Source organism: Myotis brandtii, unplaced genomic scaffold (assembly GCF_000412655.1).
Source record: "Myotis brandtii unplaced genomic scaffold, ASM41265v1 scaffold536, whole genome shotgun sequence".
In the NCBI taxonomy this organism is placed as follows: domain Eukaryota; kingdom Metazoa; phylum Chordata; class Mammalia; order Chiroptera; family Vespertilionidae; genus Myotis; species Myotis brandtii.
This window is the reverse complement of record NW_005369967.1, coordinates 3071569-3096326: the sequence shown is the minus strand read 5'-3', so window position 1 is coordinate 3096326 and position 24758 is coordinate 3071569. Positions and strand designations below refer to the sequence as shown.

The window sequence follows — 24758 nt, the reverse complement described above, 5'->3', positions numbered from 1 at the left end:
CTCTCCCTCTCTCCCTCTCTCTAAGCATATCCTCAGGTGAAGAGTGTAAAGAGAAAAAAAATGTCTAGGGAAAGATTTTAGGGAATTTGTGAACCCCTTATAATTGCAGGTAATTTGTGTGTGCTTGTGTATCTGAATGGGCACACATGACATTTTCCCCCCTAAGGATGGGGAAAGAGAATTTACTAGGTTCTCATAGAGACCCTTGACCCCCAAGAGGATAAGAGTCACTGGTGTTCTAAAGATTCTAGATTTAGAGCTTATTGTGGTTCCTTAGCAGGCTAATAAGTGATTTCTAGCTTGTAAAAGGTTGGGCATGTGAATAAATTCTGGGCCTATTTGGAAGGCTTCCTGGAAACAAATGTAATCACCAAGGATCAATAAGGAGGCCTCACACCGAACACTATTTCCCCCCTCTGGCTTAACCTACAGATTATTCCATACTGGAATGGTTTCTCTGACCTACCCCAAGCCTAAGCTGTACTTCCCTACTTTAGCTTGGTAAACCATAGAAGTGTGAGCAGGGTAATGTTTTTGTTACTACTGCTCTGAAATAAGCTGATTAGAAGGTTTCCTGGTAGAATAAAAATGTCAGCTCTAGAAGGGAGTTTAGTTATCATTTGATCTGACTTCCTCATTGTACAGATCTAGCTCAGCAAGGCTGAAGAGCTTCATAGTTTAGGGCAGTGGTTTCCAATCTTTTTTTTGGCCATGCCCCACCTAAGCATCTCTAAAGTCCTGGTGCCTGCCCCTGTGACATATAATTCTTATTCAAAAAGTGAACTATTCACATGGAGGAAGCCTAAAAGGCCATTAACTTAGTCTAAACAAGCTTCCAAAGAACATGGCATCCATGAAAGAGAAAAATAAAAGAACGAAAGAACAATTGAAGTATTGAGGAAGAAATCACTAAAAATTGTTTAAAAAATATGAAGTGATATGAAAAAATAGCAAAGTTTCAAACCATATAATAGAGAACTGAAATGCATAAATATGTCACAATATATATTTATTCCTATTTTAATGTTAAGAAAATCAATACACAGAGAGGTAAAATAACGTGTGTGTGTGTGTATGTGTGTGTATCATATTCCCACCCTTTTTTAATCAGTTAGAGTCCCTGTACATTCTAGTTTTTCTTCATCTGGACCTCCTTGCAATAGAACTTCGTAAGAATTCCTCTTAGGTTTTTTAATACAGACCTGTTCAACTTTGAAGTTGGTCCAACTCTAAGTCCTTTAGACTTTCTACCTCTAAAAGTTAAATTTCTTTTTACTGTCTCCTGGCCCAGTCCCTGTCTGCATGCTGGCTTTCCCAGTTTCTTGCTCTTCTAAGCCTGGAAACCTGCACATGCTATTTATCTTGCTGCAAAGCTTTAGAACAGAGATTGTAAACTAATTGCCCTGTAGGCCAGAGTCAACCCACAGAGATATTTTGTTTGTCCAACACGATGTAATAATGTTTAGAAAGTTACACAGAAAAATCACAATTTCTAACATCTCTTTAAAAAGTTAAAACATCTGTTACCATTGGATCTTTATTCTCACATGACAGCAGTCTGCTGAAGCTAAGTCATGAATTCCTCTTTAAACCTTTAGGATGTGTTACAGATCTCACCACTTCTTGATGTCTGAATCCAAGTGTGCTTTTCTCATTTACATACTTGGCCTGACAAAAGTCTGCTTTAGCAGTTTTAGTGGTAATGAGTAGGCCAAGGAGGGGGGTGGGGGAGACTTTGAGTGTAAGTGACTGGATAAGAGAAAACTTCACATGTACAAGTATACATTGCATGTTTGGAAAGGTTTCACTTGTTTCATTTGGATTCTTTCTGCTGTCACTGCCCACAGCCCAGTTATATCTTGCTTGGACTGTTGCAGTGGTCTCTGAACAGTTTTCAGAACTGGGATCTACTGATATCTAGAGCAGTGGTTCTCTACCTTCCTAATGCTGCGACCCTTTAATACAGTTCCTCATGTTGTGGTGACCCCCAACCATAAAATTATTTGCGTTGCTACTTCATAACTGTAATTTTGCTACTGTTATGAATCGTAATGTAAATATCTGATATGCAGGATGTATTTTCATTGTTACAAATTGAACATAATTAAAGCATAGTGATTAATCACAAAAACAATATGTAATGATATATGTGTTTTCCGATGGTCTTAGGCGACCCCTGTAAAAGGGTCGTTCGACCCCCAAAGGGGTCACGACCCACAGGTTGAGAACCGCTGCACTAGAGTGTTCAGGAAAAGTGACGTTTCCCCCTGTTACTCTACTTGTCTTACCCTTTTCATTGCCTGTTTTAGCTGTCTGCTCACTTACTACCTCTCTCCCTTCTCATATCTTTAGTTCCTGTCAGTTTTTGTTAGGAACTATTAGTTCTGTGACAGGTAACAGTGTCTTGCTTTGACAAGAATAATAAAGAGAATGGTTCTTTCCCACTCAATAATAAAACTAGGGCAAGCCAAGAATTCCTGTAAAGACTTAACTCATGAGATGATGCTTTTACATGTATGAATGACACATCTGAAAATGGGCAATGAGCGTCAGTTCCTACTATCAGAAAGAAGTTGCTCTTAGGACCTGGCCTGGCTTTGGAGGCCTCAGGTTAATTAAATGTCTGTCCTGCAGGACCTGTGTCAATCCTACTTCTTTAGAAACCAAATTAAGGGTAACTCCTTGCCTTCTGAACAAGCCAGGCACTCTCTGCCACATTGCATTCGAGGTTGCTCATACTATTCCATGTAAAATAGAGCCCAGGGTGTAACTTGAAAGGCTGGAAAAGGCACTCATGCTCTGGTGTTTGTTGAAACTTTAAGAATGACCTGGCCTCCTTCCTCTCAGAATGCAAGGCCATCAGGTTAGACAAAGATTTCTTAAATTTTTGTAAACAGGATCCCAAAAGAAAAATAATGGGGAGAAAAATTAATAAATTGGATTTTATTCAAATTAAGAACTTCTGTTCATCAAAGATACCATTAAGTGAAAAGATGAGCTAAAGAACAAGCCATAATCTAGGGGGAAATATTCAAAATACATGTATTGAGCAAAAATTCATATCCATAATATATAAAGAAATACAAATCAGTAAGTAAAATACACAAAACTAAATTTTTTAAATGAGTATAAATGTTGAATAGGCCCCTCACAAAAGAAGATATCCAAATAACAAACAAGCACTTGAAAGGAACTCAGCTTTATTACTCACTAGAGGCCCGTTGCATGAATTCATGCACCAGTGGGGTCCCTTGGCCTGGCCTGCGGGATCGGGCTGAAACTGGCTCTCTGACATCCCCCGAGGGGTCCCGGATTGTGAGAGGTGCAGGCCAGGCTGAGGGATCCCACCAGTGCACGATCGGGGCCAAGGAGGGATGTGGGAGGTTGGCCAGCTGGGGAGGGACCACGGGAGGGCTCCAGGGCATGTCTGGCCCCATCTCACTCAGTCCCAATCAGCCGGACCCCAGCTGCAAACTGACCTACCAGTCGGAGCGTCTGCCCCCTGGTGGTCAGTGCACATCATAGCAAGCGGTTGAGCAGCCTTAGCATAGCATTAGCATATTACGCTTTGATTGGTTGAACAGACGACTGGACACTTAGCATATTAGGCTTTTATTATATAGGATGAGGGAAGTGCAAATTAAAACCACAATGAATTACTACTATACACCCTAAATGGTTAAAATTAGAGACTGAACATACCAAGTGTTGCCAAGGGAATGGAGCAACTGAAACTCTCATGCATTTTAGGTGAGTGTAAGTTGGTACAACCACTTGGGGAAACTATTTGTCAATATTGACTAAAGCTACACATGACTCCATGCAATCTTACTCTACTCTTAGGTATAGAACCTAAATGTTCATCAAAGAAGAAATGGATAGGTAAACTGCAGAAGAACCATACAACAGACTATGACACAGACATGAAAAAGAATGAATAGAAACACACATTAACATGGATGACTCTCATAGCCTAATGTTGAATGAATGAAGCCATATACAAAAGAGCATGTGATTCCATGTGTGTGCTGTTAAGGATAGACAGGTTATGGAACTCAGAATAGTGGTTACCTCTGGGTAGGGTATTAGGAAGGCATAAGGGAAACTTCTGTGCTTCTATATCTGTGGTAGTTTCATGAGTGTATATATATATTTTTTTTTTAAATATATTTTATTGATTTTTTACAGAGAGGAAGGGAGAGGGATAGAGAGTTAGAAACATCGATGAGAGAGAAACATCGATCACCTGCCTCCTGCACACCCCCTACTGGGGATGTGCCCGCAACCAAGGTACATGCCCTTGACCGGAATCGAACCTGGGACCCTTGAGTCCGCAGGCCGACGCTCTACCCACTGAGCCAAACCGGTTAGGGCTCATGAGTGTATATTTATGTAAAAATTTATTAAGCTATATGCTTAAAATTAATGCACTTTATATCATGTTATATCTTAGCGTACATTTTTAAAAGCATCCAAGGTCACTATTATATTCAAGTGGGTATTTATCTTCTTCCATACAATTCCAGTTATAGCAACATCACCTGCTCTTTAGGGAGCAACTTGAAGGGGCAGAAGAGGGAGAGAAGAGTGAAGTCAGGAGGACCCAGCAATTTGGACAGAATCATAGAAGCCTGCAAGAAAAACGCTGGGGGTTGTTGGTGTGTAGTTGTCAGCATGGTTAGCTCTAATCAGGGATATGTCTTCTGGTTAGCCATTCCTTTCTATATCTTTTTCCACTTAACTCCTTTTTACTGTCTATGTGTACATACACAATACTTAGGCAAGTGTTTCACCCACTGAAACCTGTAATAAGTTTTTTTTTCTTCTAAAAGTGTATTCCTTTCTTAACTTTTTTTTTAATGTTGCCATCACTCTTATAATCAACCTGGCTGAAATCCCAGAGTCCCATTTGACTCTTCTGTCCCTTCATCTTTCTGCCATAACCTGCCTTGCTTTGTGTTAGTGCCTGGCCACTATTTTCAGTTCTTAAAGTCCCTGCCCCATTTTAGGCCCATATCACTCTTTCCATAAGGTAATTACTCCTGGCTTCTTGCCTCTTTCTTCTGGAATATAGCACAGATCTTTAAACATCACTTTTGCCATTACCCTACTCAGGAGCTTTAGTGGCTTCTCGTTATCTTGGTTCATGGCCACGTCTCCAGAACCTATTACGTGGGATGATGCTCCAAGAGCATGTTCCTTTGGAATGACTGCATCATGTCCTACTTTACAGGATAAAATACAACTCCTTAAACAAGCAGTCTGCCTCTTTTCTGGTGCCAGTGTCCCTTCCGCCTTACTTCTCCTCCACGTACAAACACACATAGAATTTCTCCATTTTTCTTTGCCTATTCATGCCCTAGTTACCTGTCAAGGCACCAGGGAAAACATCTTTGCTAAGACCTCCCTGCTCATAAAGCTTCCTTTGCCCACTGGATCCTTAGCACAGTGGTTCTCAACTTTGGCTGCACATTAGAATCACCTGGGAATCTTTTTTAAAATCCTGATTTCTGGGCCTCGTGAGGCCCAGATTTTAAAAAGATTCCCAGGTGATTCTAATGTGCAACCAAGGTTGAGAACCACTGCCTTAGCACCTAGCACAATTTTGGCACAGAGTATGTGTTGAATGAATGAAGCTTTCCCTTCTAGAGCAGGGGTGGGGAACCTTTTTTCTGCCAAGGGCCATTTGGATATTTATAACATCATTTTCGGACCATGCAAAGTTATCAGCTTAAAAGTTAGTCTACTATATTTGGTCAAACATTTAATTAACTCACCCCTAATGCCTTGGCAGGGCCAGACCAAATGATTTTGTGGGCCGATGTTCCCCACCCTGTTCTACAGGAAGGGATTGCTCTATTTACAGCCTCTGTAAAGCACTTATGATCTGTGGCATTCATGTTGCATGTCTCAGTCACTGCTTTTGCCATCATTGGTTATCTTGAATATGATTATCCTATATAATAAAAGGGTAATGCCCTAACCGGTTTGGCTCAGTGGATAGAGCAACAGCCTGCAGACTGAAGGGTCCCAGGTTCGATTTCAGTCAAGGGCATGTACCTTGGTTGCAGGCACATCCCCAGTAGGGGGTGTGCAGGAGGCAGCTGATTGATGTTTCTCTCTCATCGATGTTTCTAACTCTCTATTCCTCTCCCTTCCTCTCTGTAAAATATCAATAAAATATATATATATTTTTTTTAAAAGGGTAATATGCAAATTTACCCTAACAGCAGAATGACTGGGAATGACTGGTCACTATGACACACACTGACCACTAGGGGGCAGACGCTCACTGCAGGAGCTGCCCCCTGGTGGTCAGTGCACTCCCACAGGGGGAGCTCTGCTCAGCCACCAGCCAGGCTGACGGCTGCCAGCACAGCCGTGGTGGCGGGAGCCTCTTCTGCCTCATCAGCGCTAAGGATGTCGGACTGCAGCTTAGGCCTGCTCCCCACTGGCAAGTGGACATCCCCTGAGGGCTCCCGGGCTGCCAGAGGGATGTCTGACTGCCAGCTTAGGCCCGATCCCCCCAGGGAGTGGGCCTAAGCCAGCAGGTGGACATCCCCCGAGGGGTCCCAGACTGCAAGAGGGCACAGGCCGGGCTGAGGGACCCCCCGAGTGCACAAATTTTTGTGCACCAGGCCTCTAGTGTCTTATATCAGCTATACCAGTATTATGTTCTTGATTTCCTTCCCAGTGCCCAATAATTGCTTCTTAGAAAGGAGGCACTTGTCCTCATCTGTACTCTTAATTGTCATGTTTTTCTGTGGATTTTTAAGGACAGGATCATGTTTTATTCATCTTCAATCTCTAGTGCCTAGCATAGTGCTTAGAATGTTATGGGTACTCAGTAAATATTGAAATGAATACACAGTGTTTTACTAATCCCAAAATAGTCTACATTTTCAAAACTATCTTTCTATAATGTTTCTGGGCCTAAATTCTTAGTGTAATTGCATGGATCAAAATGCCTCTAAGGAATAAACCATTAGAGGAGGTTGTAAGAGTTCTTGCTGGGCTTTGAAAGCCTGTCAATTAGAACTATGTGGGGGAACCAGAGATTCTGGTAAAGTTGCTTTCTAACCTTTAGGCCACAAGGTGGAGCTCTACAATTAACTTTGTCTACTGGAATGCGCAGGGCTTCTGGTATCCTAACCCAGTGATTCTCACACTTCTTTTTTTTTTTTTAATTGGTTGTATTTTTTTAAAAATATATATATTTTTATTGATTTCAGAGAGGAATGGAGAGGGAGAGAGAAATGGAAACATTAATGATAAGAGAGAATCATTCATCTGCTGCCTCCTGCACGCCCCCATGTACCCTGACCAGAAATCGAATGGTAACCTTCTGGTTCATAGGTTGACGCTCAACCACTGAACCACACCAGCCTGATGATTCTTACACCTTAGAGGGCATCAGAATCACCTGGGGAACTTGTTAAAGAGCTCCTTCCTGGAACACAGACCCAGAGATGGAATTGTTGATCTGAGATGGTGGGACCTGTGAATCTGCCACTTTTTAACAGATACCTAGGTGATTTAGCAACTTTGCTTATGCTGCAAGATGGACACTGGTTATTCAGAAACCCTTGTTGAATTTGCTACTATGTTCATTCAGACCCAGGGTCTTTGACTTTTTTTGTTAATCCTCACCTAAGGATATTTTTCCATTGATTTTTAGAGAGTAAAAGGGAGAGGGAGAAACAAAGAGAAAGAAATCTCAATGTGAGAGAGAGACAAGGATTAATTGCCTTCCCGCATGTGTCCTGACTAGGGCTGGAAATCGAGCCTACAATAGAGGTACGTGCCCTTCCTGGAATCAAACCCGTGACCCTTCAGGGCCCCTGAGCCACACCAGCCATGGTACTTCCTAAAATTTGATTACTAATTTTCCTTTTGAACTTTTATTCTGAAAATTGTATACATGATATAATTAAGAATTCTGTTTACCACATTCTTCCTTTTTATTGGCTGCTAATTAGCAGGCAGATGAATTTAATTCACTTGAAGTATGTATAGCAGTGTTACATGAAAAGGTGGAGATCTGGGTGGTCGTTGGCAACTCATTTTGCTTTCTGGGCCATAGTTCTTTGTCTGTGAAAGAGGACATTGATTCAGTGATCTTCCTGCTATTTTTCTGATTTTATGCTGCTCTGCTGCTTGCCTTTCAAGATTAGGTTTTGTGGGCAGACAGATATCAGGAGCCGGATGAACCTTGGTGAAACCTGGGTCTTTTTGTTTTGTTTTTGTTTTCTTAATGTTCTAAATCAGTGTTTTTCAAACTACTGCCTTTGATCCATTAGATCATGCATTTAACAGCTATTTACTGAATGCCTGTTGTGTGTCTGGCACTGTTTAAGCACTTGGGATACACAGGGAAAAGTTATAAGAGCTAATAGTTCAGTGGGAAAAGACAAAAGAAACAAAATAAAATACATACAATATGTGATTGTAATATGGTGATTCATGTAGTAGAGAAAAATAAAGCAGGCCAGGGAGACCAGGCGTATTGGGGAAGTTGCATTTTTGCATAGGGTATCAGAAATTAAGAGGTAAGTAAATGATCCATGCTCATATCCGGGGAAGAACATCCGAGGCTGCAGGATCTGCAAGTGCAAAGGCCCTGAAGCAGAAGCATGCCTGATGTGGAACAGTAGGGAGGCATCATGTGGTTGAAGTAGAAAAAGGTAACTCTGGGAGGTGGCGTCAGAGACATAATGGATGAGAATAGGGAGGGATTATCTAAGGCAGTGGTTCTCAACCTGTGGGTCACAACCCCTTTGGTGGTCGAACGACCCTTTCACAAGGGTCGCCTAAGACCATCGGAAAACACATATATAATTACATATTGTTTTTGTGATTAATCACTATGCTTTAATTATGTTCAATTTGTAACAATGAAATTGGGGGTCACCACAACATGAGGAACTGTATTAAAGGGTCGCGGCATTAGGAAGGTTGAGAACCACTGGTCTAAGGCCTTGTTGGCATTGTAAGGAATTTGGTTTTTACTGTAGTTGAAATGGAGGAGCCACTGGAGGATATTCAGCAAAGTAATGATGTGATCTGACTATATGGTTCAGTATCCCTCTGGCTGTTTTGTTCAGGATAAACCAGTGATGGCGAACCTTTTGAGCTCGGCGTGTCAGCATTTTGAAAAACCCTAACTTAACTCTGCTGGCGTGTCACATACAGAAATTTTTTGATATTTGCAACCATAGTAAAACAAAGATTTATATTTTTGATATTTATTTTATATATTTAAATGCCATTTAACAAAGAAAAATCAACCAAAAAAGTGAGTTTGCGTGTCACCTCTGACACGCGTGTCATAGGTTCGCCATCACTGGGATAAACTGAAGCATGGGTCCAAGAATGGAAGCAAAGAGACAAAAAGTAGGAAGCTCTTTCAGTGATCTAGTGGGTCATGAAATCAATTTAGGTGTCACAAGTGTTTGTTAAATAGCAAATATAGAATAAAAAGTCAATGCATTGCATATAGCAGGTGGTAAGTATTGTTCAATGAATTTGTGCTAAATAAGTGTGGGTATACTGGGGTGCAGTATAAAATGTACAGAGGATTACTATTTAAAAAGTTTAAAAGCTGTTACTTTAAGACATTTCTATTTCTGCCAACTAGAGTGACTTTGGGTTTTGGACACATTCTCAGTGAGTGACTCCTGTATGAAATGGGCTGTCTTCCTGTAATCATGTCTCACCAGTCAGCAGTCTGGCCTTCTCTCCCTTTTCCTTTATGTTCCCCTCCTCTCTTGTTTTTGTATAAGAGATCTTAGTAGAAGGTACCAAATTGCGGTTTTTGTTTTCAGACCCTCATCTGCTTAGGATTTTTTCCAGAGTTTGCCTCTTTCCTCTTTAACATTTCTCTAGCTTCGTGGCCTTGTACCCTACCTAATAGTCAGCACCAGCACACTCACCCCAGTTTCTTTTCCTGCCATCAGGGACTGCCTGTTTACCTGCATATATACCCACTCACTTCTGCACTGTTAACTGTTACTGTAGCAACTGGCATCATCTCAATCTTTCTCCTTCCTCTTGCTTTTCTCTTCCTCTTGCTTTTTTCTCTTCCTCCTGCCAAGCACTGTTCATTAAACTCTCCCTCCCTAGTTATATACACTGTGAGATCAGGGCTGATAATATCTTTCAGAAGGTAGAACCAGGAATAGTTTTAAGATGAAGATTTTACTGGCTGCTTACGAAACCTCTCTATTTTCTGTAGCTTGGAAAAGGGGTTGTTTTGAATAAGCCAGGCCATCTGATTAACTATTGTTGAGTCCCTAATTCTATGGAAAATTCATGAGTGTTCTAGAACAATCTGTTATGGCACTGCCTTTTCATTCATTTTGAGATTTTGGTTAGTTCTGCGTGGCTTTTGGTATCTTTGGGACAAATGCAAAAATTTGGACTCTAGTTCTTCAACTCCGGGCATGTCCCTGTTCTGGAAGATGGTGATTAGAAGCATGGCAATGCCTGTTGTCCATGTTTGCTTTGTGGAGGGACTGGATATGCCATTTGGTTATCTAAGATCTCTTCCTCAGCAGTTTAGTCAAGGCCTCTGCTGACCTCAGACAAACTTAAATTTCTGGATGTTCAAAAAGGGAAAGAAATTTTACCATGTCCATGGAACTTACATATTTCAAGCCAGAGAGGCTTGGCAGTGAATCTTGTTCTGAGGAAAAGAAGTTTGTTCAGTCACAGATCACAATGTGTGTTTTTCAGGGTTGTTGTCCAACAGTTCTGCTTTCCTAGGGAGTGTCTCAGCCTTGGAAATGAGGATTATCTTAGAAAAAAATCACATAAAAGAATTGGTTAAGGGATTATTGGGACCCTGAACACACTTGAATGGAACTGGTATGGGCTGAGACTCCCTGAACTCATTCTTTTTATCCAAGTCTAATGCCTCTAGGATTTATCTTTCTATGTGTTGTGTTATAGGGAAGTGCAAAGTGACCCATATTCCTTATAGGTCATCTTGCCCTAAAGCAGAAGCTGGAGGAGATTTTTCTCCTCCTGCAGAGCTTGGTTTTGCCTCTCTGATTGTACGATACCAGCTCTGATGTCTGTGATGTGGAATAACGGTGGCTTGTCTCCAAGCATTTCACAGGTCTTATGAAACTTTCAGATAGAAGTGAGGAGGAAATTCATGCCAGTGGGCTTTGGAAAATCTTATTGGCACCATCAGATGAGTTGCTTAGTCATGGACTTAGGGGAATCTAGGTTTGTGGAGCCTAATCTGGGAACCTTTATGATTGCTTTATCTTGTGCTGCTGGACAGGATACTCCCATATTTCACCTGAAAACAACCTCAACTTGTTTCTCTTCTGTTTCAAGGCCATAGCCTTGGCCAAGTACTCCTTTTAATGTCCTTTAACATTAAAGAACATTAATATTAAAGAATGTTCCACTCAAACAATAAAGAAGTCCAGTTGAGTATTTGAGCGGGGTGTGCAAAGACTAGGAAACCACGCTAGTGAAGAATATCTTCCTGATGTTCGGGTTCTCTTGCTCTTCATCCTGGGTCTTTCGTATGCTGACCTTGGATCACCTCCGACCCCATTCTTATTGCATTTTATGACAGACCTTTGGTTGAAGATAGATTGGAAATAGGTTTATTGCTTTTATTTTGTATAGGTATATTTTGGTTTAAACCCATTTTTACTTGTTGCTAGTCCTTTCAAAATACTGCTCCTTATTTGGGTGTGTAATGGTGGCCATTTCTCTGGAGGAGTGGAGTTAGTGGCATCTCTGTTATTAAGATCAGAATCCAGAAAGCAAGTCGGGATTGAGGCATTCTTGTTATATACAAGTATCCTCAGTTCTTCAAGAGGAAATGAGAAACTTCTTCCCCTTCAGAGAATGTGTTGAGGACAGGAAAACACCATTTCAGGCATTGTTGGTGAAGTGGAACTCTAATCTTAAAAGGAATTGGAGATCTTTCTGTTAATAGACATGGGGCTGTAAAAAGTGCTATATAGTGTGGTTGGCTTTTCATTAAAAGTGCCATATAGTTTGGTTGGCTTTTCATCTTCTTTCTCTCCACCTGGCTCCCCCCACCTCCTCCAGCCCCCCTCCTGATTCCCACTCCCCAAAATTCCAAATGGAATCATGTTTCTCAAAGTGTGATTTGAAGGTTGCATTCATCACAATTAATTTGGATTGCTTGTTAAAATCAGATTCCTGAGCTCACTTCCCAGATTGAATTAGAATAGTGTTTTTCAACCAGTGTGCCACAAGAATTTTTAAAACATGCAATACCTGACTCTTATTCAGGGGTACTAACCTCTTTTCCCTTAGCTTGTCAAAACTAGCACAATAATAGCCGTCCGATGTGAATGCCCTGTCTTGAACCATAAATATATAGGTCATATAATAGAGTTGCATCTTATTGGTTAATTCTTGGTACCAGAAACCATTATATACAAGTATAGGCACCTGATTTTTTAAAATTCACTTTGGAGCAAAAAGGGTAGATCATTACTATTATTAATTTTTTATAATAATCAATCAAAATTATACCTTTTTTAAAATATATATATTTTATTGATTTTTTACAGAGAGGAAGGGAGAGGGATAGAGAGTTAGAAACATCTATGAGAGAGAAACATCGATCAGCTGCCTCCTGCACACCTCCCACTGGGGATGTGCCCGCAACGAAGGTACATGCCCTTGACCGGAATCAAACCTGGGACCTTTCAGTCCGCAGGCTGACGCTCTATCCACTGAGCCAAACCTGTTAGGGCGAAAATTATACCTTTTTTTGGTCAGATCAGCAAAAAAATATATTTTTTGGTGTGCCACAGAATTTTAGTAATTAGCTTATGTGTGCCAAGAGATGAACAAGGTTGAAAAACACTGAATTAGACTATCTGGGGATGGATCCTGAAAATCTACATTTTAAAAAATTAATTAACTAATTAATTTTAAAAATCTTTATTGAAAGTATTATATATGTCCCCTTCTCCCCACCCTACCCCCCAACACTGACCTCTTTTAGCCCGTCCCCCACCCCCATCCCAGTCCTTCACCACCCTATTGTCTGTGTCTATGGGTTATGCATATTAGTATCCAAGTTCTTTGGTTGATCTCTTCCCACTCACCCATTCTCCCCCACCTTCCTTTTGAGGTTCGACAGTCTGTTCCATGCTTCTCTGTCTCTGGATCTATTTTGTTCATCAGTTTATTTTGTTCATTAGATTTCACATATGAGTGAGATCATGTGATACTTATCTTTCTCTGACTGGCTTATTTTCTTAGTATAATACTCTCCAGGTCCATTTATGCTGTTGCAAATGGTAAGAGTTCTTTCTTTTTTACAGCTGCAGAGTATTCCATTGTGTAAATGTACCACAGCTTTTTTCCCCCACTCATCTGCTGATGGGGACATGGGCTGTTTCCAAATCTTAGCTAGAATCTACATTATTAAAACGTCCAGTTGATTTCTCATGCACATTACACTTAGAACTGAAAACAATAGGATCTTTGACATTATATTGTGACTATGAGGGCAAACTGCTTCTAAGTCTTTTCTTTCTGATGAACTAGATCGTGCTTACCATTCTCAAGGAGGAGCCAGCTGCAGAACCCCTACTAGAAATTCCCATTAACGTAGCTCCCTTTCTGGTGTCATTTCATCCCTTTGGAAGGAATTAAATTTTGCACCCAAATGTGAAGTATTCATTGTTAGTAGCTGCTGCTCTTTTTAAAAAAATGTATGTATATATATATTTTTTTATTTATTTCGGCGAGGAAGGGAAAGTGAGAGAGAGATGGAAACATCAAAGATGAGAGAGAATCACTGATCAGCCACCACCTTCATGCCCCCCACTGGGGATCGAGCCCGCAACCCGGACATGTGCCCTGACCTGGCATCGCACCCTGACCTGCTGGTTCATAGGGTGATGCTCAGCTGCTGAGCCACACTGGCCAGCCTTTAGTAGATGCTGCTCTTTAGATAGCACCGTAAACACTCTGGGAGCAAGATTCCTATGTACCTACCCTATCAGTGTGAGAAATAGGAGTTCCCTGCTCAGTAGCATAGGCAAGAAAATAGTGACTCTCCCTAAGACCCCTGTGGAGTGGCCAGATTGCAAATGTTTGTCTGGGAGCCTGACTGGGATGGGATGGGCCCAGATTCCTGTCCTGGGCAGACTCCTCCAGACCTGACTGGAAGCTGCAGAGGAAGTTCCTGTTAACAGATGGAAAGGGCGTTTGCCAGAGGCCCCAGCTTTCCTGTCAGAGGTGCCTGAGCTAATACAAACCCCTTGCTGCTTGGGCTGGTGGGGCTAGCCAAGTTTCTTTTTGTTGAGTCTTGTTTCCACCCCCAACTTCTCTTCAGTCCTACACATGCTGGTTTATTTGCACACTCCATGCTGATCTTGGGTTGAAAGCCTCATTGTTTTTGAGCTCAGTGTTTAGATAACACCACATGCCTGTAGGAGCTAGGGCACCCTGGAAAGGAAATGCCTGGGCTCTAACAGCCCCGTCATTATTCTCTGTATGTGAGTGACTGTGGCCTGTGTTAGGACCATTATAAGAACATTTTTCTGCAGAGGTTATTAGTTGGGGCCTGCAGGGATATCAGACTTCTTGATGTTTGGAGTTCTAGGGACTGTTCTAAGTCTCCTCTTTTTCCTGCCGTTCCAATCATAAGAATTAGAGTCTGTTTGCCTGAGACTTGTTTCTACACATAGCTGGAGTACCAGAGTATTCTTGCCTCTGGTGAGAAGTCTGTTTTGGGGACATAGGACTGACTGGCTAGTTGTGGTGTAGACTGTGTTTTTATGACCAGGTGAGGTTGGCAGCTGCCTTTGCACTGATTTCAGGGGCTCTTTTCCCCATGGGATATCTCTTTCTTGTTCCCTTAATTTCCCCCACCAACTCTCTTACCAAAAAGAAAGGAAAAGAAAATGTGTTCTCTTCTTTCAATATTAAATCTCTTCTGGTAGTATTTTTTTAGACTCTTCATAGGAAATATCTTTAAGCCCCAATTAATTGCTTTTTAAATGACTGACAAATAGTGTCTCCAGTTTTTAGTATGAAGTCCCAAAAGCAGAATCCAATTACAGATGTAGTAAAGGGAAACACGTCATCTTGCTCTTCTAGTTGTAACTGCTTGCTCTGCATTTAATTAAAATTTTTTCTTTAATGTTTACTCTTGAGTCATGCCATATGGAATATAAAAGTTTTCTGTGAACAGATTAAAAATTGAAAAATAAAGACAAGTAATAAAGTGACTGTTATTGAAAAATATTCAGAATTAACTATAGCCCTGGCCAGTTGCTTAGTGGTTACAGCATTGGCCCACAGACTAAAGGGTCTTGGGTTTGATGCCCAGTCAAGGGCACATACCTCGGTTGCATGTTCAATCCCTAGCCTGGTTGGCAGGAGGCAACCAATTGATGTGTCTCTCTCACGTCGATGTTTCTTTCTCTCTCTCTCTCTCTCTCTCTCTCTCTCTCTCTCTCTCTCTCTCCTCATCCTCCCTCCCTTCCAAAAAATCAATGGGAAAAATATCCTCAAGTGAGGATTAAAAAAAAATTTTTTTTAAGAATTAACTATAAAGTGCCCGGCTGGTGTGGGTCAGTGGTTGAGCATCAAGCTATGAACCACGAGGTCATAGTTCGATTCCCATTCAGGGCACATGCTGGGGTTGTGGGCTCAATCCCCAGTGGGGGTGTGCAGAGGCAGCCGATCAGTGATTTTCTCTCATCATTGATGTTTCTATCCCTCTCTCCTTCTCCCTTCCTCTCTGAAGTCAATAAAAATTTTAAAAAATAATAAAATAGAATTAACTAAAATATCTGTTATTCTTTCTAATGGTTCTTACATCTCTAATACATATGGTAAATATATTCCTTAAATACCATCTATGATTAGCCAATTAGCATGGACACGACTCATCTCCCAGCATCTTGACGGAGTATGTGTTTGATTCTATAGTTAGCGCAGGTAAATGAAATGGCAAATCATTTTTGATTTGTCTCTTTTTTCAAGATGCTTGCGTTATCCTTGTAAGTAAATTTAGTAGTAATTCACCTTTTGGAGATTGAAAAGGGGAACTGGTAGATTAAATAACTTGCTTTAATGTAATCAAGGAGCTCTCCTATCCTTGTTATTGCCTTCAATCTTACTGCAGAGAAATACCTTTCTGCCGAAATTCAGATGTACAGGCTTGACAGGAACCTGGGCACATTTTGGGAAGAAATAAGTGCAGTGTGTTTTGCAGGCTCTTGTCCAGCCTGTCTTACGCCTTATCCCTGTGCTTTGTGCCTTCTAGTTCTCTCCTACGCTATGGTGGCAACCTGTCCCTTCAAAGTGCCATGAGTGTGCGATTCAACAGCAACGGGACTCAGCTCCTGGCCCTGAGGCGTCGTCTGCCCCCTGTGCTTTATGACATCCACTCCCGCCTGCCTGTGTTCCAGTTTGACAATCAGGGTTACTTCAACTCTTGTACCATGAAAAGCTGCTGTTTTGCAGGAGATCGTGACCAGGTAAGTGCCTTCTGCATCCCACACCCTTATTTTTTTATTTAATCCTTACCAGAGGATATTTTTCCACTGTTTTTTTAGAGAGAGTGGAAGGGAGAGAAACAGAGAAAGCATCTATGTGAGACACATCGATCGGCTGTCTCCCGCACGCATCCCAGCAGTATCGAGCCTGCAACTGGGCACATGCCCCCCAACCGGAATTGAACCCAGAACCCTTTAATCTGAGCCAAACTGGCTCGGGCCCCACACTCTTGCTTTCCTTTCGATTGCTGTTCCTGTACTGGTCTTTATTTCTCTTTAGCATAATGTCAGATAGAAACAATTGAGGGAAACAGTAATTGTGTGGGGATGTTCTGGCTTACTAGTGAGTTTCTTTATCAGGGTTGCCATTGAGTAATGTGAGGCACACACCATAAACCAAGGCTAGCTGCAATATGGTTCTGAGCAATCCAGCTCTGCCAAGTTTGTGAACAGATTTTAAGATTCTAAGAATGTATCATTTCAAAAGAAAGGAGGAAGTCCATGGAAAATTAGCTTGCCAAAAGAAGAGATTTTTTGTGAGTATCAATAGGCTACAATGATGAATGAAACACTCTAAGTACCATCCAAGAGACATATATCCTGAAAGGCCCCTTGGGATGGCATCTTTTTTCTTGGATGAAATGGGCTGAGCAACTTTGTTTGAGAGGAAGCCAGATGCTGACTCTTTTTCTTTTTATTGCCAGCATCACAACTCAGAAGGAGAACCCAAGCTGTGAGTCTCCAGCCTTTTCACAGTCAGTATCAAGATATTGATACTGGCAGTTCAAAAACATACTTGCATTCTTGACTGTCTGTCTTGGCCATAGAAGTTCTGAAGTGGGTGTCAGTGAATGGACCTACTGGACTGGTCTGAGTAATCAAGCTGAAAAAAGACAAATATAAAGAAAGATTGATCAGATAAACAAATGGACTTTTTTTCTTCTCAAACAACAAATCTTATTTGCTACTTCACATTTAGATTGGAAAAAGAGAAACCTCATTCTCCTGCTAATGTTTAGTGTTCTCTTTGGGTCAAATTTTGACATGTAATTTGCATGCCGTACTCCATCTCTTTAAAGTTATTTGTGGGCCTAGGGCATAAAAGAAACAGTTCTTTGAAAACCTTTGAAGTTCCTGCTTTTTGAAGGAAGGTAGCTAGGGCTTTTCTTCTTAGATTGAGGTTGCTAGAGAATCCCAATGTCATAGTTTAAAGATTAGTATATGTAGTAGGAGCATAATATATGCTTGTTGAATTGGGTTGGATGTGAAAGAAATTGAGAATACCTCTTAAGTTGCCCAGGCTAGGGATTTCCTCTTTTGTAAATAGGGAATATATATCCAAATTCAGAATTTATTTTCAAGTTGGAGTCCTGGGGCCTATTAGCTGTGATCCACACTTGAAACCACTAGGTGGCCTCAGTTGTATAAGCATTGTTTCCTTAGAGAGGCCACAATGCTAATGACTTTGTTTTTATTGGCAGTTTGTTTCTTGGGTGGGAAGAAACTAACTGCCAATAAACAGTCTAGAAACGAACAGTCTCAGAATAGAACCGACCATTGTAATTGTCTGCTTGCAGAATGATTGATCTAGTTTCATTTAGCTGTGGAAGCAATAACCAAGCACCTCCTTCTCTATTCCTGTCTTCCTTCTTTCCTTTCTTTCTTGCTTTTATTGATTATCTATCTTCTGTCAATCTCTTATGTATGTGTGAGATCCTGTTTCATTTAACAACAAAGAGTAGGCACTAAATTTGATGGTTTATAGGCTTTTTGCTAGAAACACAGAGGCTGAGGGAAAGGTGAAAGAAAATGGATATTGTGTTTTCTTTCAATTTCTATATTAGTAGTGAAGCATGGAGTCCCTGAAAGACTCGGAATAAATGCTTCTAATCAATATGTAGAACACCATGGTTTCTTAACCTTGGCATTATCAACATTTTGGTCAGTTAATTCTTTGTTGTGCAGAGTTATCCTGTGCATCATATGAAAGTAGCATCCTGTCCTCTTCAAACGAAAAATGTTTCCCGACATTGCCAAATGTCTGTTGGGAAAGGTAAAAGGAGGGGGCAGATTGCCCCTGTTTGATAACCTGTGGCCTAGATTATAATTACCCAGTTTCCCCAGATACACTGGGACAGGTATTGTCACATGCAAAGCCATATAAGGTATTTTGTGATGGTCCTGGTTATGTACATTGACAAGATATAGTTGTTTTGCCTTTCAGATTATATACGATGATAAAAACATTGAATGACTTTTGATTTTCCCTATTCAAATTTGACTGACCTGTTATTTGTGACTTTTGTCCTATGGAAAGATTTTATGGGTACTATATAGCCTCTCTGACAAACTAGATAGCTTTTTGATTAGGGTAAGTGGTTTTCTATGGGTAAAGGAGGATGAGAAGTCATTGAATCTAACTTTGGATCAGTTTTAAAGTCTTTAAAGTCTGTTCATAGTCCCTATATAGATTATCAAAAGTATATAACCTGCCCTAGCTGGTTTGGCTCAGTGGCTAGAGCGTCGGCTGCAGACTAAAGGGTCCCAGGTTCAATTCTGATCAAGAACCCGTACTTCAGTTGCAGGCTCAACACCCAGCCAGGGTCTGGGTATGTGTGGGAGACAACTAATTGATGTATCTCTCACACATCCATGTTTCTGTCTCTCTGTCTCTCCCTCTCCCTTCCACTCTCTCTAAAAATCAATGGAAAAACATCCTCAGGTGAGGATTAATAAAGTATATAACCTAGGGAATAGGAAATACAGTGGGGCCTTGACTTAAGAGTGTCCCAACTAACGAGTTTTTTGAGATACGAGCTGTCTCTAGGCCGATTTTTTACATTGAGCTGATAGAGTAATTTGAGTTAACGAGCTCCGTCTCGGAATGAATTAAACTCGTAAGTCAAGGCCCCACTGTATAGAGATTTATGTTTACCTATGTTGTCCACTCCTTGGGGACTAAGAAATGTAGCTATTCATCATTATCTTGTCTCCATTGCCTGTCACACAGCAAGGGCACAATAAATATATTTGTTGAGGTGAATCTTGAGTACAATGTGTGGAGGGTTTTAGCTTTCTGGGCCTATGGCTTTGCTAACTGTAAATCAGGATTGATCAGTACCATTTTCCTGCTCAACTTCTTAGGGCTTTAGGAAGATGAATTAAATAATGGATTTTTAGTGAAACTAATCTACTGAGTTTATACTTTTTAAGTGTGGCACAGAAGGCCCAACTTCCTGTCTTATTCCTGGAACAAGTCTCTCAAAAGTGATTTATAGGCTCTGGCTTTGCACACTCAGGGCTGAAGCAGCAGCTGCCACAGTTACAGTGTGATCTGTAGGACTGACATGTACAGTCCTTGACTAGTCTAGACAGGATCTTTTTTGCTGCTTTCACATTCCAAAGACTACCCTTTGCATATAGTGGTCTTTACATTTGATCTGTTCTTGTATACTTTAAGAATGTGCACAGCCTGAGGCTCTGTGCTCTGGAACTCTTCATGTAGTCATAGGCTGGGTAACTATCCCAGAGAGAAATCTGAAAATTTCCATAATAGGAATGAACATGGTCAAGAAAGGCACTAAGTGACCTATCTGTCTGAAACAGTCTTCTGGCTTTCAATTACAGTGAGACCAGTCAGTTCACACAAATAGACCCAGATATATTGCCAGAGAACATGTACTTCATTTTAGATTGTCCTAGGTTCACGAAATATTCGTTAGCATTAAAATGAAAGGAACATTTCAGCAAATTGGACTCAGGGAATAAAGTATAAAATAAGCTGAGCCAACTCTGTGTCTCTCCCATGCTCATTACACCATTGTATATGAATTCTAATTATAGAACTGTTAGAGATCGTTTTGTATAAATCTTCCTTTTCCAGATGAGAAAACTGCGGCTCAGAGAGTTTGTACGGCTTACACAAGTTAAGACATAAGTTTGTAGCCGAGGCAGGACTGGAACCCAGACTTTTGAGCTCTCAATAGATACCCCTTTGCACTATACCAGTGATGGCGAACCTTTTGGGCTCGGCGTGTCAGCATTTTGAAAAACCCTAACTTAACTCTGGTGCCGTGTCACATATAGAAATTTTTTGATATTTGCAACCATAGTAAAACAAAGACTTATATTTTTGATATTTATTTTATATATTTAAATGCCATTTAACAAAGAAAAATCAACCAAAAAAATGAGTTCACGTGTCACCTCTGACACGCGTGTCATAGGCTCGCCATCACTGGTCTAAACTATATGACATTAAACTGATGGAAGCTGTTAGCAGAGCCCAGCAAGGACCCACGATTCAGAGTCAGAATGATGGACTTGACAATAAGCTAAGTGAGTGGGAGACACTGCCATTCACAGGATGTTCAGTGGTGAAAGGAACAAGAAATCAAGCCCACAGCATCTACTAAATGCAAAAACAAAGAAAAATTAACCAAAAAAATGAGTTCGCGTGTCACCTCTGACATGTGTGTCATAGGTTCGCCATCACTGCACTATACAGTCACACTTAATGCCAGCAATATCAAGACAAGTGGCAAAAATGAGTGAATTGGTCTAGAAGTACAATAGGGAGCGGTGGGGACTGTGGCCAACAGGAGAGCCCATCCCATCTAAATCTAAAAGACTCCCATTTGAATCTTTGACTCAAGCTTTAGCCCATTGTTGCCATGAGGGCCTCTGGGTGTTTTATTATTTTTTTTCAAGGGATGCCAGAAATAAAGATTTATATGTGAAATCTCCTGAGTTTTAAGAATTGCAACAAATTCATACTTTATTGTATGGATAAAACAAATCTGTGCACCATACCTATTTTGCTCAAGAGCCACTAGTTTGAAACTTCCGTGCTTGAGCAGAATGTTTTACTCTCATGTTTAGTTTCATAGTTTGTCATTAATTCATAGATTTGTGGAGACATGTTCCTTTTTTCTGTCTCTTACTAAACCCTTCCTAACTACATGCCTCCCCCTACCCCAACTTTTAAAATAAGAAAGCAGATATTTACTGAGCATCTGCTCTGTTCCAGATGCTATGGTAGACATATTCACATAACTGCCAGACAGTAACCTCTTTGAGATTTTCATTTAAAGCCCTATGTACAGGGTTGGGCAAAAGTATGTTTATAGTTGTATGTGAAACACAGTTTATTCTTGTATTATTTATTAATTATTGTATTATTTTCCATATGAACAACTGTAAACCTACTTTTGCCCTACTGTATAATGTCTTTCCACTTTTGCCTAAAAATACATGGTTTATTTCTAGTATAATCTTTCAATTATTCAAGTTTAATAACTTCTATCACCAGATAAGGTGACATAAGTGACATGAGATTGGCTGGGCATCCACAGAAATAATTAGTACACACTCCCGCCCCTCCAAAGCCTGAATTTATCTTTTATCTTTCTTAGCCAGCCCACCTTCTAGTCTTGCAGCATAGTGAGGAATCTTGCAGTAAAACAGCATTCCTTTCTCTCCAGCCTGCCTGAATCCAAAGGTTCTCCTTGCTTTGTGTCATACTTGGATTTTTTTGTGTTTGTCTTTCGTTTTCTCCCTGAAGCCTGACTTCATTCTGTCTCCCAAGCTTCACACTCCCTCCTGTATTACTCAGAGAGCCAATCTCTTAACAGGGTTAAAAAAGAAGGCCAGCACTAGCCGGTTTGGCTCAGTGGAAGAGCGTCGGCCTGTGGACTGAAGGGTCCCGGATTCAATTCCAGTCAAGGGCACATGCCCGGGTTGCAGGGGCATGTAGGAAGCAGCCGATAAATGATTTTCTCTCATCATTGATGTTTCTATATATCTCTCCCTCTCCCTTCTCTCTGAAATCAATAAAAATATATTAAAAAGAAGGCCAGTTTTCCACCTGCTAGCTCTTCTGGCACCCACTCGTAGGACAGCACTCGGCTTTTGTTCCTTTTCTTTCACAATTTCTTAAATGGCTCTTGTCCTACATTGTAAGAATCCAGCAGAGCAGCTCAGGCTTCTGGGAAGTAAAGTAAGTCTTTCAGGCTAACAGGTATATGTTGCCTGGAAATGGACAGTGTGGTAATTTTAAAATCTTCTCTTGCTTTAGTTTCAGCTAATGCCTGGCTTTGGTCTCATCTAATGTCTGTCCCTACATCTTGTTGAAAGAGGAATGGAAAAGTATAATACAATTTTCTTGAAAGGGTTGAGCACAGAAGGGTCTGAGCACTTGAATTGCTTTTACACAGGTCTTTCTTTTGAACTTGATGTCAAGGCCTCTGAAATCTTGATAATTAAATCATTTTACCTCATTCCCTGGAGAAAAGAGCTGACTTGTACCCTGTGAAAAAATGGCCTTGAATACATGGCCTGGCCTCAGACATTACATCACCACTCAACCTTTCTGTGTTGACATTATATGGGTATAGCAGAGGTGCAGGAATTCACCAGTTAGTACGCTCCAGGCCAGTGAAGCACCTTATAAAGTTACAACTTCACTTTTTGTATAATTCCATGTAGTCCTGATTACTCTCACTTGGGGGCCTGGCAACCCACAGGTTCTTCCTCTGAAATAAAGGCACACTTTTTATAGGGGGGGATTCAACTCTTGGGTTCCGTCCTATGACTTGCTTTATGACTTTAGGCTAATTTCTTCTCTTTGCCTTTCTTTTATATTATATGTTTTTAGCCCTTTAGCTTCTAAAGCAGTTTCTTTTATATAATCTTCCCAGTGACCTTTGGGTTTGGTTGGATAGGTTTTATCTTCATATGAAACTGAGGCCTAGAGTAGTTTGAAATGGCAGATCTAATCGATAGTAGAAACAGGACTAGACTCAGTCTCTTGCCTGTGATTGTATCCTCTTCTCTATAGGCATGCTACCACCTGTGTTGTACAGATTAAATGGTGATAGCCTCTTCCGTGGCTGATGAAGAAAAGCTGAATACAGAATGTTGTGGCAGAGGAATACCTTGTATGTGTTATTTAGGTGAATATTTAAGGATATTTTATAGAGGTAAAATAGCATGAAAATAACCTCTTTATTAAGTCAACCATTTATAACTTTTTTTGAATCCTGAGCCCCTCTGAAATTCTGAAAGCTATGAACATTCATTTCAGAAAAATGTACATGTACACAGTTTTGCATATAATATTAAGGAGTTTATGGAATTTCTTGAAATAGGGGTTTCGGGTATTAGCAATCCTGGATTAAGATCTTACCCATGGGCTGATGCAGTTTTAGAATTTAGAAAGCTTAAAACGTTTTGGAGTGTATGCAGGCCTGCTTGATGTGGTCTGGTTAATAATTATTCAGCTGAAAAGGAACACTAGGCACCTGATTTCTTCTTAGGAACAAACGGAATTGATAAGATCTGGTGATACAACATGACAGTTCTCTCATTTATGGTTCCTGGCCAGAAGCCTGGGCTTTACTAAAAAATCCCTGGTAGATATTAATGGCGGGAACAGAGTATAATCTTTCCTGCTCTACTTTCCCCATCCTCCTTAGAGAGTTTACTTTCAGTAGCTCTTCCCTTTTTTCGGGTGTCTTAAAAAAAGGAAAATAATATTCCTTCCTCTGAATAGTGAAACCTGTGCTTGAATGAAAAGTATAAATACTCATACGAAGACTGAAAGGAGTGATACCATCTCCCCACTTCCCAGGCCCCACATATAAAAACTGACGCCCACAGAGGAGATATTGCTGAAGGCCTTTTGGTTGACAGCCCCTTATCTTGCCCAGGTTTCCAAAAGAGTTTTGCCAAATAAAGATTCATTTTTAAGTTATGCAGGCTACCTTGTTACAAGCAGCTGTTGGAGATTTAGAACATTTTCAAAATTTTTTCCCTTACTGATTATTTGACTATTATTGTCTGTCTTTATGGAGCATTTCGTTATTAATAGAATTTTTCCTACTCAGAACACATACAGCTCAATTATTTTAATAAATCAAATAATTCCAGGAGCCTAATGGAACTGAAATGGCAAATGATCCAAAGAAGCAAGAATCATGTAACTTCATATGCAAAAATAGTGTTAATATTATGGGTATACATATTTGTGTGTTTTTATTGGGAGCCAGTGGAATTCTATTTTTTCCAACCGCAAAATACAATAAATCTATGGCTTTGGCCATTTCCAAAGAAAAATTTCCCTGATTATTTTGGATGGTGTTTGTGGCAGGCACTGGGTATAAATAATATGATTAAAGGCATATTGGCAAACCTTTTTCTGGAAATAGTCTTCTAGAGAGCACATCACGAATTTGT

General features: G+C 40.5%; 1 protein-coding gene across 3 annotated transcripts in view; it reads left to right on the top strand.

Moving 5' to 3' along the window:
* The window catches only part of DCAF5 (DDB1 and CUL4 associated factor 5), a 98079-nt gene that overhangs the window by 35577 nt on the left and 37744 nt on the right, over nt 1–24758 (top strand). For all 3 annotated transcript variants that reach the window (XM_014549135.1, XM_005877930.2, XM_014549134.1), the window contains exon 6: nt 16292–16505. In XM_014549135.1, coding sequence (XP_014404621.1) covers nt 16292–16505 — 214 coding nt within the window. The remainder of the gene's footprint in view (nt 1–16291; nt 16506–24758) is intronic.